Source organism: Achroia grisella, unplaced genomic scaffold, assembly GCF_030625045.1.
Source record: "Achroia grisella isolate CSIRO2021 unplaced genomic scaffold, CSIRO_AGI_Agris_v1 utg841, whole genome shotgun sequence".
Lineage (NCBI taxonomy): Eukaryota > Metazoa > Arthropoda > Insecta > Lepidoptera > Pyralidae > Achroia > Achroia grisella.
The window spans coordinates 3401961-3417964 of NW_026713039.1; the positions used below are offsets into that span (position 1 = coordinate 3401961).

The window sequence follows — 16004 nt, forward strand, 5'->3', positions numbered from 1 at the left end:
CTATTTTTTTATTATTAAGCTGTTTGAATATTTTCATTATTTCTACTGATGATGTATGTCTAAAGTTAAATACAGCTGATGACTTGCTAACATTGTCTGTTAGTAAAGTTTCAGCAGCAGACGGGGGAGATTTTAGAGCCTGTGTCGTAATTAATGGAATATTAGTGAAATAAGATTCGAATGTATCCGCGACCTCTGTGTCGGAATTTACCAATTTGTTATTAATATTTAAAGCTATTTTGCTATTTTGAAAATTAACTTTTCCAGTTTCGCTATTTATTACTTTCCAAGTGGCTTTTATTTTATCTTTAGATTTAGTTATTATTTTGCCTAAATAGAGAGACTTAGCTGTATGACAAACCTTTTTAAATATTTTCGAATAAGATTTTACATGTTCATGAAATAAGGGATCGGATATATAGCTTCGTTTTTCGTAAAGTTCGTAAAGATTAGCCCTAGACTTATAAATACCAAACGTGGCCCAGTCACAAAACTTTGATTTTACACTAGTTGAAAATGTTTTAGTTTTAAATTCACTGCTAGCTTCATGTTCAATTAAATTAAAAATATGTTCACATACAATGTCCGGGTCATATTGAGGTACTATGACACTAGATATTTTATGTTCAATTTTATTTTTAAAACGTGCCAAATTCTTTTGTGTTATTTGTCTGCATGTAATTGTTTGAGTCCCTTTGGATCCCTTAGTTTCAATTATAACTTTTTGTCCATAATGATCAGATCCAAGACAGTCGAAATTCATTTTCACCTTTACTTCACAATTACAAAAAACATTATCTATACAAGTGGCAGAATTTCCTGCGACCCTAGTGGGTTCTAAAAAAAGATTGTGCAAATTAAATGATTTAAATAAGTTAATCAATCTTAAGCTTATTGAGCATTCCGATAATAAATCAACATTAAAATCGCCACATACAAATAATGTTTTATTCCTCCGTGCGACTCGTCTCAATGCTTCCTCCATAGCCAGTTCAAAAGTTCCAGTTCAGTTTGCGTTGTGATATAGTATATCTTAACTCCTGTTTCTCGCACGATACAAACATTTATATTCATGAGTCTGATTAGTCTGGGCGCTTTCTTGTGTAATATGCATGTAATTACGAAAAAATATATATCTATGTACTTGTATCAATTATCTAGTACCCATAACACAAGCTTTAGCTAGCTTAACTTGGGTCTAGATGGCGCTGTGTAAAGAATGTCGTATAACATCAATATCCTGTATATTGATGTCAGACACGAGAATTTTCTTTTTGCATGTATGTAATGTGTTTAATTATCTTTAATAGATGTCTAATTAATACCTAAATGATAAGCTCTGATTAGCTTTGGACTATATAACACTTTGTCAATTATCCAGGGTTATTACTATTATTATTGAAAAGAAAACAAACTAAAAGTAGATACACATTCATATTTATAACATTATTAGGAATTGTGAAATGTTATTACTGAAATAAGTGACAACCCTACTGCATTGCTAAGGCCCTCGACGCACGCGTGTAAAACAAAAGAACGGTGAACGCATCTTCGTTTTTCGATCGGCTAATTATCCGCCAACTAGTGCCAACAATTGTAACAATGTCGATAATTTTCATTTGTGTTGTTTTCTTTTGCTACAGACAGTGTCTAGACCTTACGTTGAGACGTAACATGCGTAAAATGTCTTAAACCAAAAATAAACTTTCGATCTTATAAATTTGTTACTACCAGACACAATTGGCTATAACTAACATTATTAGCAATGTATCGTATTTTAATGATGATAATGAAATGGTGCATCCGCCTGCGTTAACCGTTACGCTGGCGGTGCACCAGTGGAGGATGATAAGATGAACATGAGGTCAGGTCAGTTAGCGCATCGTGGCAAGTTCACTAAAAATGTATCACGATGGTTTCCAGGGGGAACCGCGTGAAGGTCAACCTGATATGGTACATTGCTATAAGATCATTAGTCGACATTACTAACAATTCCCTTTTCCCCCTAATATATCCTATTGGGCGGAAGGGGATTATAAGTAATATGGATTAATAACCCCATTTGCTAGTGTTTTACTCGCTAAAGTGGTGTCTAGGGCAGAGATGCACTATTCTGCCACACTTGCATTCTATAATACAATACCGTTATGTGAAGGACTATTGTAATGTATGTAGAATTAGGTCGGTAATACAAGGCTCTACATGCCATACCGGTGTCCTTAGGGTCTTTTAGTTGAGGTCCAAACTTGGCGATTTGGCGATAGTTTTTATTGTACGACAACCCGGTTTTTCGTTAATTTCCTCAATTTTAGGTTTTTGGCAATACATTCTGCTTCCTGTGAATATCAATCAAGTGCTTGTTAGAATATATTTATGTTGTACTTATTTTCTGTATAACTCACCCTTTTGAAGTTTTCTGCATAGTCAATTAAAAATACAACATCAATATTGATAGTTTTTGTCATGTGTGGCGAATACTCTAGTAATATTTTTTTTAATTAAATAAGGATATAACCATTATAATTTAATTTGGAAAATATTGTTATAATTGAAATTTTCCATATTTATAGTTTTCTCTAGAGACATGTTTTTGTATTATTTTCTTCACATTTCTTTTTCCCTTCCCTTTCAAAGTTTAGTTTAAATTCTGATCCAAGCTCTATATTCTGTTTTGAAAATTGTCTCCATTTATTTCTTTTTGAAAAAAATTGTTAGTAGTATCTGAACAAACAGGACATTTGTATTTAGGTTCATTATCATTTGTCTTGTTATTTATTATCGCACGATGTTTTTTTTCAATTTTAATTCTATGTTCTTCTTTGATTGCTATTTATTCAAGTTCTATTATTATACTTTACTGTGACTTGTATACTGTGTATGACTACTTCTATAATTAGTAATAATTACAGTTATGCGTCTATTATTAAATAATTTATTTAAATATAGGATTCAATTTTATATCCGCCATTAAACTACTATAAATATCTAATATTTAGTCTTCTTTTGGTTCCATATTTTCACTATATTTCTTGTTTTCTATTTGAAACGATATACTCTTTTTTATAATTTCCTTGTTTTTTCTAATATCAGTTTCTGATACAGATTTATAACACTTATAATTTAAATGTTCATTCTTAGAACCATTCAATGACATTGTATTTGGTAACTTTGATTTGATAACAGAACAGGAATGTCCTTTTGATGTAGAAGCAGTGTTATCATTTTGTAGCTCAACCGACTTTAAAATGTTTTCCATATCTGAACTCGAAATAAAAAGTTCTTTCAATCGCAAATCAAACAAATTATTCTCATCTAAATTTAAAAGTTTGTCAAACTTTTTATCAAAAGTATTATTAGAAAATAAAATATCAGAAACCGACATATCCGAGCGGGGTATAGTACTAGTTAAAGAAAACTTAGAACGTTCATATTGCGAGGTTTTAGTATCATCTAGAACAAACATTCCAACCGTTTTCGATCCAGAAAATTCATTAGATGTAGAAGAAACATCTGATGACTGATACATTATCGTTCCTCCTTTATTTCGGCCTTCGGGAATATTTTTAGCTTTTAAAGGTGCCCGTACTTCCTTTTTTATTTTAATAACCTTCTTGTCTTCAATAACACTACCATCTTCATTTTTAACTCTCACTATTCTTATGACCTCTTTTATTTCAGTTTCAAATGTACCTAGCTCTAAATCAGTTTCTGTTCTTGATTGAGACACAAATTCTGGTAGTATTGCTGAAATTGCTGATTTCATACTTGACTTCGATTGTACTATATCCGGTTTTGTTTTAGTTTCCGTAATTAATTTCACAGAAACTTGCTCTTTCAAAGTTTGTTCTTCATTAAACCGTTTCAAACATGCCGAACATAATTTATTTACAGATATATCTGAAATTATGGGCTCTGTAAGTGCATTTCCGTCTTCGGGTTCTTTCTGTAACATTTCCTTTAATTCTACTGCTGTTTTCAGGAACTCTTCTACACTGGTCGTAATAATACCTCTGTCTTCAATGTCTTTTGTAACATTTACGATATTTTCTATTTGACTTTTGAATGATTCCAAAAGCTCTTTATCAGTGACTTTTTCTTCTGTCTTCGATGATGTAGCTTCTTCTAGATGTAATAAATCGTTACAAACAATACACTTTCCAATTAAATTTTCTTTTTGTATAAATAGCTTTTTTTTACATATTTCACAAGAATTATCTGGTTCCCCATGGTCGCAAATTTGAACTGCCCGTCTTTTAATTTCTAAGATCTTTTTTAATCTAAAAAATTCTTCCCTTGCTATTTCTTCCAGTTCGTCGTTAATGTAAACGATGCTGGCTTGTGTCCTCGGCACCACGACTTTACCTAATACGTTTTGTTTCCTGCCAACAATGTCATTTATCTTAGAAATAACATTATTTTAGCCTTCTGAACTGCTAACACCTGTTTTCGTATAAGGACTGTACGGGCTTCGTACAATTTATTGATATTTTACAATTATGTATAACATTTTGTTGTTGTGGAAGTATTATCTTCATTTTCTAATAACTAAAAATCTGTTAGTTTTTCTTTGTTAGATTAATTATTGTTCTTGGTATTTTGAGAAAAAACCACATTAAAGAGAATATTTGAAGCTATTCTTCTCTTTATAAATCTTCTTAAATAAATTACTTTAAATGTCAAAATTTCTGTTCCATCAACACAATTATTCTTACAATCTTCAGTTCAATAATCTTTTTAGAATTTATAGTCATATTGCTATTGGAATTTATGAGTAAATATTAATTTAGAATAATACTAATTTACTATATAAGTGTTATATAATATATTGCATTACTTCATATATGTTTAGTATTAAACTTAATAATTACAGGACAATGTATTTTTTGTATTAAAACATTGTTATTTGTCTCAAATATTGTTTTATAGATCTAATTATTATTAAAGTATGGTTTTTGTGTCGTATGGTTTATTGTTAATTTAGAAATATATCAAATTTTTTTAATTGTCATTTGTTAATTCCCGTGCAGTCCTTAAACGAGAGGGTGAGTTCATTGGAAACATGCTCTTATATTAGGGGTTGTTTTCACTCTACAGTTTCTATATACATTGTATGTACAATCGAAATTAATGAAGACTATCATATCAATTGGTAACAGACGGTCTTGGTGGTATAGCAGTTTAGCACACTGCCTTACTTCCGATAATGATGGGTTCGATTCCTCACACGGCACATTTATATTCAAGAATATAATTGTTTGTGTCTGTCGGATGTTGTATGTATATTATGTTTGTACTGGTATTTAATATATGCTGTATAGTGCGAGGATTTGAACCAGGGACCATCGAAAGTAAGGCGATGTGCTAAACCGCACCGCTACACTATTGAAGATGTCTACAAAATTATTAATTTATTATAGTTAATGTTAATAAATAACCTATTTGTAACTTACTTGGTAGCATTTTTGTGAGCTGCTTCGACTAGAGCGAAACTTGAGCGCAGTTCTAACATTAGAATCATTCTTTTGATGAGTTCCAGCCATGCCTCTTTTGTTTCTTTTATTTTCTCCCCACCTTTAGAGATACCCAGATAAGTGTAAGGACCAGGTGCAGACTAGAAAACAAATTGAATTAATATAACTCTCTCTACCTATCTTTTCTTATTTTTGATAGCGCCGTAGCCTAGTAGTATACACTCATATAAACCATGAAATATCAGGAATATATCTCCCACAGCCTGTCTTTTCTTATCTTTGAGGCCGTCGTAGCTTAGTATACCCACTTAAACGAAGAGCTCGTGAATTCAAATCCAGCCACAACTGTCCCGGAAAAAAATGTGTAATTTATGTTTTACAGCTTTTTTAGTGATGAACATACCGATAACATACATGTGTTGCGCTCACCATAAAGTTGATAGTTAGTAATACCTCTGCCTACCTCACCTGGCATAATAGTGGTGAAGTTATACCTATGGTTATTATTTCTATATCATCTGTTTTCGTTCTCCTATATTATTTTCTCTTATTCAACATCATCATTTTTGTCCTTATTGATTTACTCTCTAAGATTAGTCTTTTGAATGTTTTTTGGCTATCTGTATTAGATATGCTCAAATACATGTAGCTTTCAAAATATTTAGTCATTTAGGTACCAAAATTAGCATTTTTTGCTCAAATACATACAAAGCTTTCAAAAATTTTGATCGTTTACCAAAATTAATAATAAAATAGAAAATATTATTACAGAATAATAACGACATAAATAAAAAAAACAAAGATTACAAAACAGTTTGAATGTGGACCACAGTTTATGCTGAATTCAGAAATACACACTTAATAAGAATTTTCACTTCTTGATATGAAACGAAATGTAAGATATGTTTCTTTAATATTATGACTGGCATAAAAAAATAACTGACTGACCGAAACAGCTGACGACCAGATAGATAACCCTCGCCTATACCTATACATGAAAAAGTCATCATGTTTTTCCTTTCATCATCCTTTTCTAGAGGACTATGGTATCATACACCCACACTGTTTAATTTTACTGTCATATCTCAACTTTCAAATCAAAACACACCTTACAAAGCAAGCAGCTTGGAGGCTGAAATAGCTGAGACGAATAGAACGGATCATAATGAAATTGTTGATGAATCAAGATTTTTAAATAATATATTAGTACAGTTCATACAGCGCCATTTAAACCCAAGGTAAGCAAGCTAACTAAAGCTTGTGTTTTGGGTACTAGATAACTGATACAAACATATAGATATATTTTTTTCTTAATAACGTACATATTATACATAGAAACCACCCAGGCGTGATGTGCGAGTAATCGAACCTGCGACCATTGGAAGTAAGGCAGTATGCTAAACCGCTAGACTACCGAGGCTGTCACAATAGCTACTATATATAGCTTACGACGAGGACGTCATAACTTTTGTGTCAACAAATAATCTGGAAGGGATGAAATAAGGGATGATTGTTCGTACAGACGAAGTCGTAGGTAACAGCTAGTTTACTGACAATAGTGATTATTCACCATCTTGTAACCATGTTCCTTTGCAACGGGTAGATACCTAAAAACAAATTATCAATGGATTAAGAAAGGATAAAGAAGATGGAATGACGGTATCTTCTATCCAGAAAAAAAAAACTGCGTAAAAGACGATCTTTCTCTGCACCACTCATGGTTGCCTGGTAGATTACGCCGCAATGTTCTTGTACATTGAAACGCCTACTTTGTACAAAGTTTATAATAAAAAATCACCTCTATTGTGTCATAATGAAGTACTTTGACGCCGGATAAAGTCTTCGTTGTGGAAGTCACTCGTACGTTCGCCTATGAATATAAAAAACCAATTAAAATATGTATTTAAAAAAATATGCATCTCTCTAAAGAAAATTATACTTAGGTGCCTAACCAGAATTAACATTAACAATAATAATAATAATAATCTCAGGACAGTACACAGAGCACCATTTAGACCCAAGTTAAGCTAGCTAAAGTTTGTGTTATGAGTACTAGATTACTGATACAAATACATAGATTTTTTTTTCTAAATACATACATATTATACATAGAAAACACCCAGACCGACACAAACAATCATACTCATGAATATAAGTGTTTGTGCCGTGCGAGGAATTGAACCCGCGACAACGTTATGGGCATTAGACAACTGATAAAAATACTTAAATACATACATAATATACATGGAAAACACCAAAACCAATATCCCTAATCATAATTCAATTCAATCGTCATACATGTTAAATATAAGTAAATATACAGATATGTAAGGATAACAGCTAAATAAATTTGTGAAAAATAACCACCAAGGGGGTCAATAATTAATTTAGTGAATTTTTTCATTTCGTCACTTAGAATGTTATTAATTAATTCATTATTCAGATAATATTGGATGTGTATAGATGGCGTTGTATACATATTTTATTGTTTTTGATTCATTATACGCCGACTCCGTCAGTCGAAGGCATCAGTATCAAATATGCGTACAATTTTCAATTGACTAGTAAATATTATTAATAATCGTGATTCATATACTTTGTATCAGCTACAATTGAATAAATAAGTAGGCATTTTGTCATTATACATTGTTATTTCATTACATTGTAATTGAATATTAACTTATTTAATCAATTGGTCACCAAGGCCAATTACTTATCAATAACATCATTATGATTAGCATTTATAAATATGAAATAGCTAATTTCGCTGAATTGCTCATCTGCCTCCGTGGCGCAATTGGTTAGCGCGTTCGGCTGTTAACCGAAAGGTTGGTGGTTCAAGCCCACCCGGGGGCGACAACTTTTTTTATAACTTAGGGGGTAAAGGAGCTTAGGACACACCTAAATGCGATCTCATTGTACACTGCAAATTGAATATACAAATGACAAAATTAAGCCTAAGCTTAACAACAAACTGCAGATTTGAGTAACAATCTGTCAACCTGAAGAGGAAACGCCACTTCACATTCTATGTGGTTGTAGCCCACTCATGCATAAACTAAATATCTCCTATGGAAAGTATTAACGCTATCCTGAGGAGATACAAACCATTGTTCCTAAGAATATCCTCAATTCTTGTCCTTGATGGGTCTAAGTAGCGAACTTTGAAAAAGGGTGAGCATAATAGATTTATGCAGGTCGCAGTGCTACGGGTCTTAGCGCATGACAACAGCCTCAAAACCCTCAATAAAAAAAAGGTTATTACCACAGCCCATGAGCATCTCCAATACCAGGGGATTTGCAGGTCAGTTGCCGGTCTTTTGAGAGTGGGTTCATAAGGGAAGAGGTAGGATTTTCTACATTAGCGTGACATAATATTGCCTTTACAAGACATGTTCTCTCAAGCATAATCACAAGCACGCCGGATTTAACGTTGAAAATAATGATTATCCCATTGCTAATTCTGCACCCGTCTGCGCTAACAGTTTACGCTGGCGAGGCAGTGGAGGATGATAATATAGGCATGAGATCAGGTCAGTAAGGCCACAAATTTATTAGGAACTTTTCACAAGGTTCCAGGGGGAACCGCGTGACATGATACTTTGAGCTATGAGGTCATTATCCCACATAACATAACGGATCAGAGCCAATTCCAGCTTCAAAAGAATTGACTACATTAAAGAATTGACATAAAGAATGGCATTATAAAAACAGGTACACAGCAGTCCATTGTACAATGTTCTAATGCAGCCAAAAACCGTACCAGATGGAGGCAAATTGCAAGGAGCTCTGTCGCCAAAGACCACAACGATACCATACCACAAGATATGCCATCATAAAAGTCACGACCACTCTGCCAAGAGTGAACGACTGAAGAAGAAGAAGAAGAACAAAAGAATCTGAGATTTTATACATTTCATAATTATTTGGAAACTGCTGCCTGATGGATACGACTTTACTCTGAGAACACCCCAAGTCATCGTCTACTCTACGCTGAAAACGCTGATTCTTGTCCGTCGTCTAATCAGACTCATTTCCAGCTTTTTAACAAAAAACCTGAGATTTTATTTATATCAATATTTTATAAAAACTACTGCCTGATCAATTAAACCAAATTAAAAACGTAAATTACGGGAACATTATCTAAACTTGTAACCTGTGTCCTGTTTTCTTATTGTTTTTTATTTTTACGTATAGGTTTTTTTTATTTATTTCCATTATTGTGGCAGTACATGATATTTCATTGTCAGATTATTAAATATGTATTTATGTATGGTTTATGTATGTATATATATATATATATATGTAGTTATTTATTAATATATATTTTTATGTGTATCGTTTAATATATTTTTTATATTTGCACCGCCAACAATTATTCTCTGCACCATCCATGGTTGACTGGTAGATAATGCCGCATGGTGTTAAGTCCGCCATATGTACTTTCAATTATGTGCATTAAAGTTTTAATAAATAAAAAAAAAAAAAAATATGGATGGATAAGACTGACGCACCGTAAGTGGGGACTTACGGTGGATGAATTGGATGGTGATCCATTCAACGCTGAAAACACTAATTCTCTTTCAGCCTGATCTGAGCCATTTCCAGCTTATTATCAAATAATTTTAACATTTATAAACATACTACTTCTATTTCGGCAAACAGACATGCAAGAATCAAATCATTGAGTATTATGGAAAGCTTCCACAATTTACTAGCGGTACTATATACCAGTACTGACAAAAGAAATCGCCCCCGGGTGGGCTTGAACCACCAACCTTTCGGTTAACAGCCGAACGCGCTAACCAATTGCGCCACGGAGGCAGCTGTTATGTTTTATGAAATATTTATACATAAATTTCGCACCTACAAATTCATTTTTAACACGTTGAACTCCTCATTTAAAAATCTTATTTCTCACATAGAGACCGGGATTATTTTTATTATCATTTATGTATATTACTTTTAAATATGTTTTTAGTGTACAATAATTTGAGGTAGATATTATTTAACCCATATATTTATTGCAAGTAAATTTACTTTCGTTGTGATCCACCGGTGGGCATGCAATCTTTAACGTGTTAAGATTATAAAGCACAAATTTTCTTGTATTTCGCCAAATTATCCCTAACATTGAGCAGAATTAAGTAATTGAGGATTATTAAATCCTGTGATACGGTACAACAGGCCTGGTAATAAATACGTGAAGCAAAAACTTTGTACCCCTTTTTACGAAAATTGGATGGAGGAGTATGGAACTTGGTACACTTGTAGTTTACTAATATTATAAACGCGGAAGTTTATGAGTATGGATGGATGGTTGTTTGTTACTCTTTCACGTAAAAACTACTTACTGCACGGATATTGATGAAACTTTACAGTAATATTGCTTGTACATCAGAATAACACATAGACTGTGCCTTAATAAGATATGTAAATTGACGAAATATAATAATAATTGTCAAGTTAATTTGTTGCGAGGGTCAGCTAGTACTTTATAGAGACAAGGAGAGCAGTTAAGCTAATATATTTTTTAATTATACATAAAAATACATTAATCAATAAAAAAAACATTAAACACACTACCATATATTTGAAAGATACGTATATACTCTTTTGTTTGTTGTTAAAGTCACAGACATCAATTTTATCAAATCGAGAATAGATTAATATTGTCTTACTGAATGTTAAATTAAATATGATCAACCACTAGTAGCATAATTACTCTATCAATTAACTATAATTATAAAAGAAATCGCCCCCGGGTGGGCTTGAACCACCAACCTTTCGGTTAACAGCCGAACGCGCTAACCAATTGCGCCACGGAGGCACTTGGTTTATTTAACGAAATACCAATATATAATTATAATATCAAGTATGACGTGATCAGGCACGTAAATAAAAGATATACAGTATAATAATCATAATATCTCCCTGAACAATTTATACAGCCCCATCTAGTCATAAGGTAAGCAAAGCTTGTTGACACAAGTTCTGGATACTAGATAACAAATATAAATATTTAGATACGTTGTTTTTGCAATTACATACATAGTATATATATAAAACGTCCTGACCGATACGAACAATCATACTCATGAACCGAACCGGTGACCATTGGAAATAAAAATGTGTAATTTGCTGGACCACCGAGGCCGTTCAGATAAAATATTTTCTCTATTTAATCATGTTATAGCCAATGAAAACTTCTACGAGAAAGCAGCTTGCTTTATAAACTGTATTTTGTATTGAAGCGTGAGAAATGGCAGTGAAGTTACAGGTAAGTGTCATGATAGCATATTCCTCAAAGTCCTCAATGGAAACCCGAGAGGAATATAACGGAAGTATGACGAAAAATTCCAGAGTACGTAACGGCCTTAAGAAGGTCCCAAAATCAAGTCGCCTATAAAAATAGGCTTTTAGATTTTTATATGCTTATGGATGAAGATTATTCAAAACATGTTCATATATTGAAATTTTATTAAAGATTTTTATTTCGTGAAAAAATCCAAGACCAAAAACCTATAATTTTATTGCTTAGTTCTGTTTCATCAAAGATGATGGTAATATAGTAAAGAAAATGGTACAAAAAATACTGTATAAAAGTAATATTATAAACATAAATTAAATACAAAACAGTAAATTATATATTGTAAGCGGAAAAATTAAAAATAAAAACAAAAATACAAATCAAGTTCATAGGTAAACAAGAGGTTGTTGCAACAAAGTTAGCTGCTGATGTATGTGGATGAGATTTAAGTACGCAGACATTTTCCGTATTACCTCTGGTATATATTACACTTTAATGTAAATTAGTATTATTACAGGTGTGTGTACAATACTCTAGTTATGTGACTGATAATTTAAAATATTAGAACAGGTGCCTCCGTGGCGCAATTGGTTAGCGCGTTCGGCTGTTAACCGAAAGGTTGGTGGTTCAAGCCCACCCGGGGGCGAATTTTTTGTACTTCCACCACACGTACTAAAAATAAACGAAAAAATATTCCCAGGGGTACCAGTTTGTGTTATCTGGATTGTTACTACTTCTATCTCACTCAATTCAGATGGATGCTGCTTTTGCTTGAGTTTCTCAATATTAAGGCATTGTTGTGACTGTATTTAATAAGATTATCGCGAACAGATTGCCATTTTTTTACGAACAGTTACATCTATTCACGAAAAGCCACTAGCTCTCGGGTCAAAGTAACTTCGATGAGCCGCGCTAAAGTACTCGCCATGAAATCTCTGCTATTGTCAATAGATATGTATAGTATATGGTGTATGGTATTGTAAGAATAATAGTTACCTTATTCTGCACATTTTCCAATACCATTTGATTCAAATCTGGGTAAAAATATCGACTCCTTGCGAGAAGTAAGAAAGCGTTGCGCATGTCATCACCAAAACTTTCATAGCATCTGTAATAAGAATACATCATCATTACTTCTGTATTTTCTATATAATAAGAACAACAAACAAGCTGATTACCAAACTAATGATAACTGCGATACCTCTCTTGCCTTTACATAAAACGAAGGATCGGTAGGAACAATCAGTGGATTCTGTAATTTAACTGCCTTATCTCACCAACTGACCTTATAAAGAAAGCTGCTCGGCGGCTGAATTAGATGACACAGAGGTATTCGAGGACTTTGTACAAAGTCTACGACAGAAAATGCCAATATATTTACAAACTAATTTTATATTAGTTGGAGATAATTAACTAATGAAGGATATCCACATGGACATGAAGCAATATATCGTCACCAATACAGTTCATTCTCAAAATCCAACAAGACTTTCTTTCCATCCTTCACCACCACCACATTTCAAAAGCTTCCAGTTTGTCTCTTTCTTCTAAGATACTAAATCACAAATACATCGGTTTAAAAGCCAGCAGCTTACTTTGTAAACTGCATTTCAATGGAAGAGGAGAGATAAGGCCGTGAAAATAGAGAATACGAAGCGTGACATCGAGAGTCAAGCTTAAGAGAACCACATAAGTCAAACGGATTCACATTATCATATGGAAGTCACATCGCTTTGATGATACCACGACAGTCAAGATGGCCGGCCAGCTTGTTTGCCATTCCAATTATATAAAAAAAAACTCGAAATTTCTATTAAGGATCGGCACACGCCCCTGATTTTACAAGCATCTATAAGTTACAGTACCCGATACCGCCAACACTGAGGACGCCAACACTGTGATCATGATTATCATCATTATTCACCTAAATATATCCCTATTTGTGTCAACTCTCCTTATACCTTTATGCCACTCTTTTGGTTTTGCGTCATCTCAGGTGTTAAACCAATCGGTAAAAAATGTTGGATAGTTCGAGCCCAGGTGGTTGATATGTAGGTGAGATGTAAGTGTGAGAATTTACTGACTTTTTACAGGTTATCACTAGTACATGTTACACTTTAATGTAAATTAGTATTATTACAGGTGTGTGTACAGTACTCTAGTTGTGTGACTGACACTTTAAAATATTTGAACAAATGCCTCCGTGGCGCAATTGGTTAGCGCGTTCGGCTGTTAACCGAAAGGTTGGTGGTTCAAGCCCACCCGGGGGCGAATTTTTTGCTCTTCCACCACACGTACTAAAATCCCTCTAGATGGTTCGAGACCAGATGGTTAGTGGACGTCCTCTGTCCTGTTTGCCTTCGACAATGGCCATCGCTTTTCTGGTTAGAAGGTCCGCCACATCACGTAGCCTTACCAGCATAAAACTACTTGAATGTCCCTCGAATATATTAATTGTGGACTTTATCAAGCTTAATAACTACGTGGTATGAAAAATAAATAGTGTAACAATATACAGAAGTACCAACTCATTTATTTCAGCGCTCAATCGTCTCAGTTCTCTGCCAGTCGCCAGTGCAGTCCATTTCATCAGTTTCCGTCCTAGATATGCCAGGTTGAGCCTGTTGCGCATCTGCTGAAGTGCGACCAAGGAAGGCATGCAGGGATACCTGACTGCACCCACTACATTCTCGCCATGTTCTGAAAGTAAGGTATCAGACTTAGATAATAATGCTGTTCTTAACTGCCATTTAGAAAATTTGACGTTCATAAGCGGCTAACATGTCCTACATGAATAAACGATTTTTTAATTTGAATTTTTGTTTGTAAAACTTAATAAATCTTCCATGTAGGATAATGCTTGTTGATGTATGCTTTGATTACCGACAGACTTGTTACTCAAATAACTATTTATTTTGATGAATTGAGAGGTATATAGGTAATATAACACCTCATATACATATATACCTTTGCTTCACTTTAAGGATTGCGCTAAACGTGGCATGGTCACATTTCAAATAGACCACCGTGGCTGGGAAAAGCTCGCAACCAGTAGAACAGATTGGCGCAAACGCGTAATGGAGGAAGGGTTTGCGATTATGTCTGGCTTCAAAGGCTTGCTGACAAGAGACGGAAGCGCCACCTAGGCGGCTCAGTACAGACTACTGCCAATAAATTCCCTTGTCGGACCTGTGGTAGGCCATGGCGTTCTCGTATCGGTTTATACAGCCACGAAAAGAGCTGTTCATGGAGCATTACGCCATAAATCGTCTATTAAATACGCATAGGCCATTATATATATTACGTACCTCTCATCATTGTTCATTCTGAAGTCATTTAAATTCTTTTTTTTATTTTTTTATTCTTTATTGCTCTTTAATAGAGTGTAAAAGAGGCGAGCTTAATGCCATATGGCATTCTCTACCAGCTAACCTTTGGGTAGAACTAGAAAGCGTTGTAGGGCAGTAATGGAAATTTGTGATATTAATACTGTAATAAATAATTAGCTAAACAAAATCTATGTACATATATAATTTATGTTATATAAATATAATATATACTTTATATATATATATATTTATTCTTGCTGAATTCGCCACGATGGACTAACTGTACTGGCTTCATACTCATCCTATCATCCTTAACTTGTTAGGTTTACCGTCAGCGATACGGAATCACAAATTTATTATCACCTGCAGAAAAAACTCCTTTATTGAAGGGGAAAAAATTGGGGGAGGATGACGCAGGCGGGGACTTATTGGCTAATTAATAAAGGATTAAAAAAGTAAATAGAGGCAACCTTTCGTACCGTCAGCAAAGCCGAATCAAGGGACAAAGGGGGAAAATAAGTTGAGAAAAGAGGGGAGGATGGGTGGCTAATTAATAGAAGTAAAAAAAATACAATCAACATTTCTTTTGGAAAATGGTCATTGGACTTTCTCTATGTATGAGTGGGGCTTCTTCAAGCTGAAATTAAGATCGCACGCTACGTCCTATACAGAATTGTTTCCATTCTTACCATCGTCATCCTTAAACATTTTCTGCCTTAATATAAACTATTACTGTAATTCTTGGTCACATATCTTAACAAAGTGATTGAGATGGAAGAAACTAGAGATATATGTAGTCTTCATTGTGTTTGTTGTAGGGTTACTACATTTTTATACGCAGAATTTCTATAATAAAACATTTTAGATTTCCATTTTGTGATTGTCCTGTGACAT

At 33.7% G+C, this 16004-nt stretch overlaps 1 protein-coding gene and 5 non-coding genes across 6 annotated transcripts; 3 read left to right on the plus strand and 3 right to left on the minus strand.

The window, feature by feature from the left end:
• Positions 1-2745: 2745 nt before the first annotated feature.
• LOC131852268 (uncharacterized) lies at positions 2746-16002 on the minus strand. Its single transcript, XM_059202925.1, has 6 exons — positions 15800-16002; positions 14310-14481; positions 12778-12889; positions 7270-7341; positions 5451-5611; positions 2746-4379 (listed from the first exon to the last, which is right to left on the minus strand). The coding sequence occupies exons 1-6, from the start codon at positions 15816-15818 to the stop codon at positions 2993-2995; spliced, it is 1923 nt and encodes a 640-aa protein (XP_059058908.1). The 5' UTR covers positions 15819-16002; the 3' UTR covers positions 2746-2992.
• Positions 8254-8327, plus strand: Trnan-guu (transfer RNA asparagine (anticodon GUU)). Its single transcript has one exon. It is a non-coding gene; the product is annotated as a tRNA-Asn (tRNA).
• Trnan-guu (transfer RNA asparagine (anticodon GUU)) lies at positions 10222-10295 on the minus strand. Its single transcript has one exon. It is a non-coding gene; the product is annotated as a tRNA-Asn (tRNA).
• Trnan-guu (transfer RNA asparagine (anticodon GUU)) lies at positions 11228-11301 on the minus strand. The gene has a single exon. It is a non-coding gene; the product is annotated as a tRNA-Asn (tRNA).
• On the plus strand, positions 12354-12427 carry Trnan-guu (transfer RNA asparagine (anticodon GUU)). Its single transcript has one exon. It is a non-coding gene; the product is annotated as a tRNA-Asn (tRNA).
• Trnan-guu (transfer RNA asparagine (anticodon GUU)) lies at positions 13979-14052 on the plus strand. Its single transcript has one exon. It is a non-coding gene; the product is annotated as a tRNA-Asn (tRNA).
• Positions 16003-16004: the final 2 nt, after the last annotated feature.

Coding starts and splice junctions, on each gene's coding strand:
- LOC131852268 (XM_059202925.1), bottom strand. Junction 7,342..12,777: donor TGGAAAATGTGCAGAATAAG/GTAACTATTATT, acceptor TTATATTCATAG/GCGAACGTACGAGTGACTTC. Junction 5,612..7,269: donor TTCATTATGACACAATAGAG/GTGATTTTTTAT, acceptor TTTGTTTTCTAG/TCTGCACCTGGTCCTTACAC.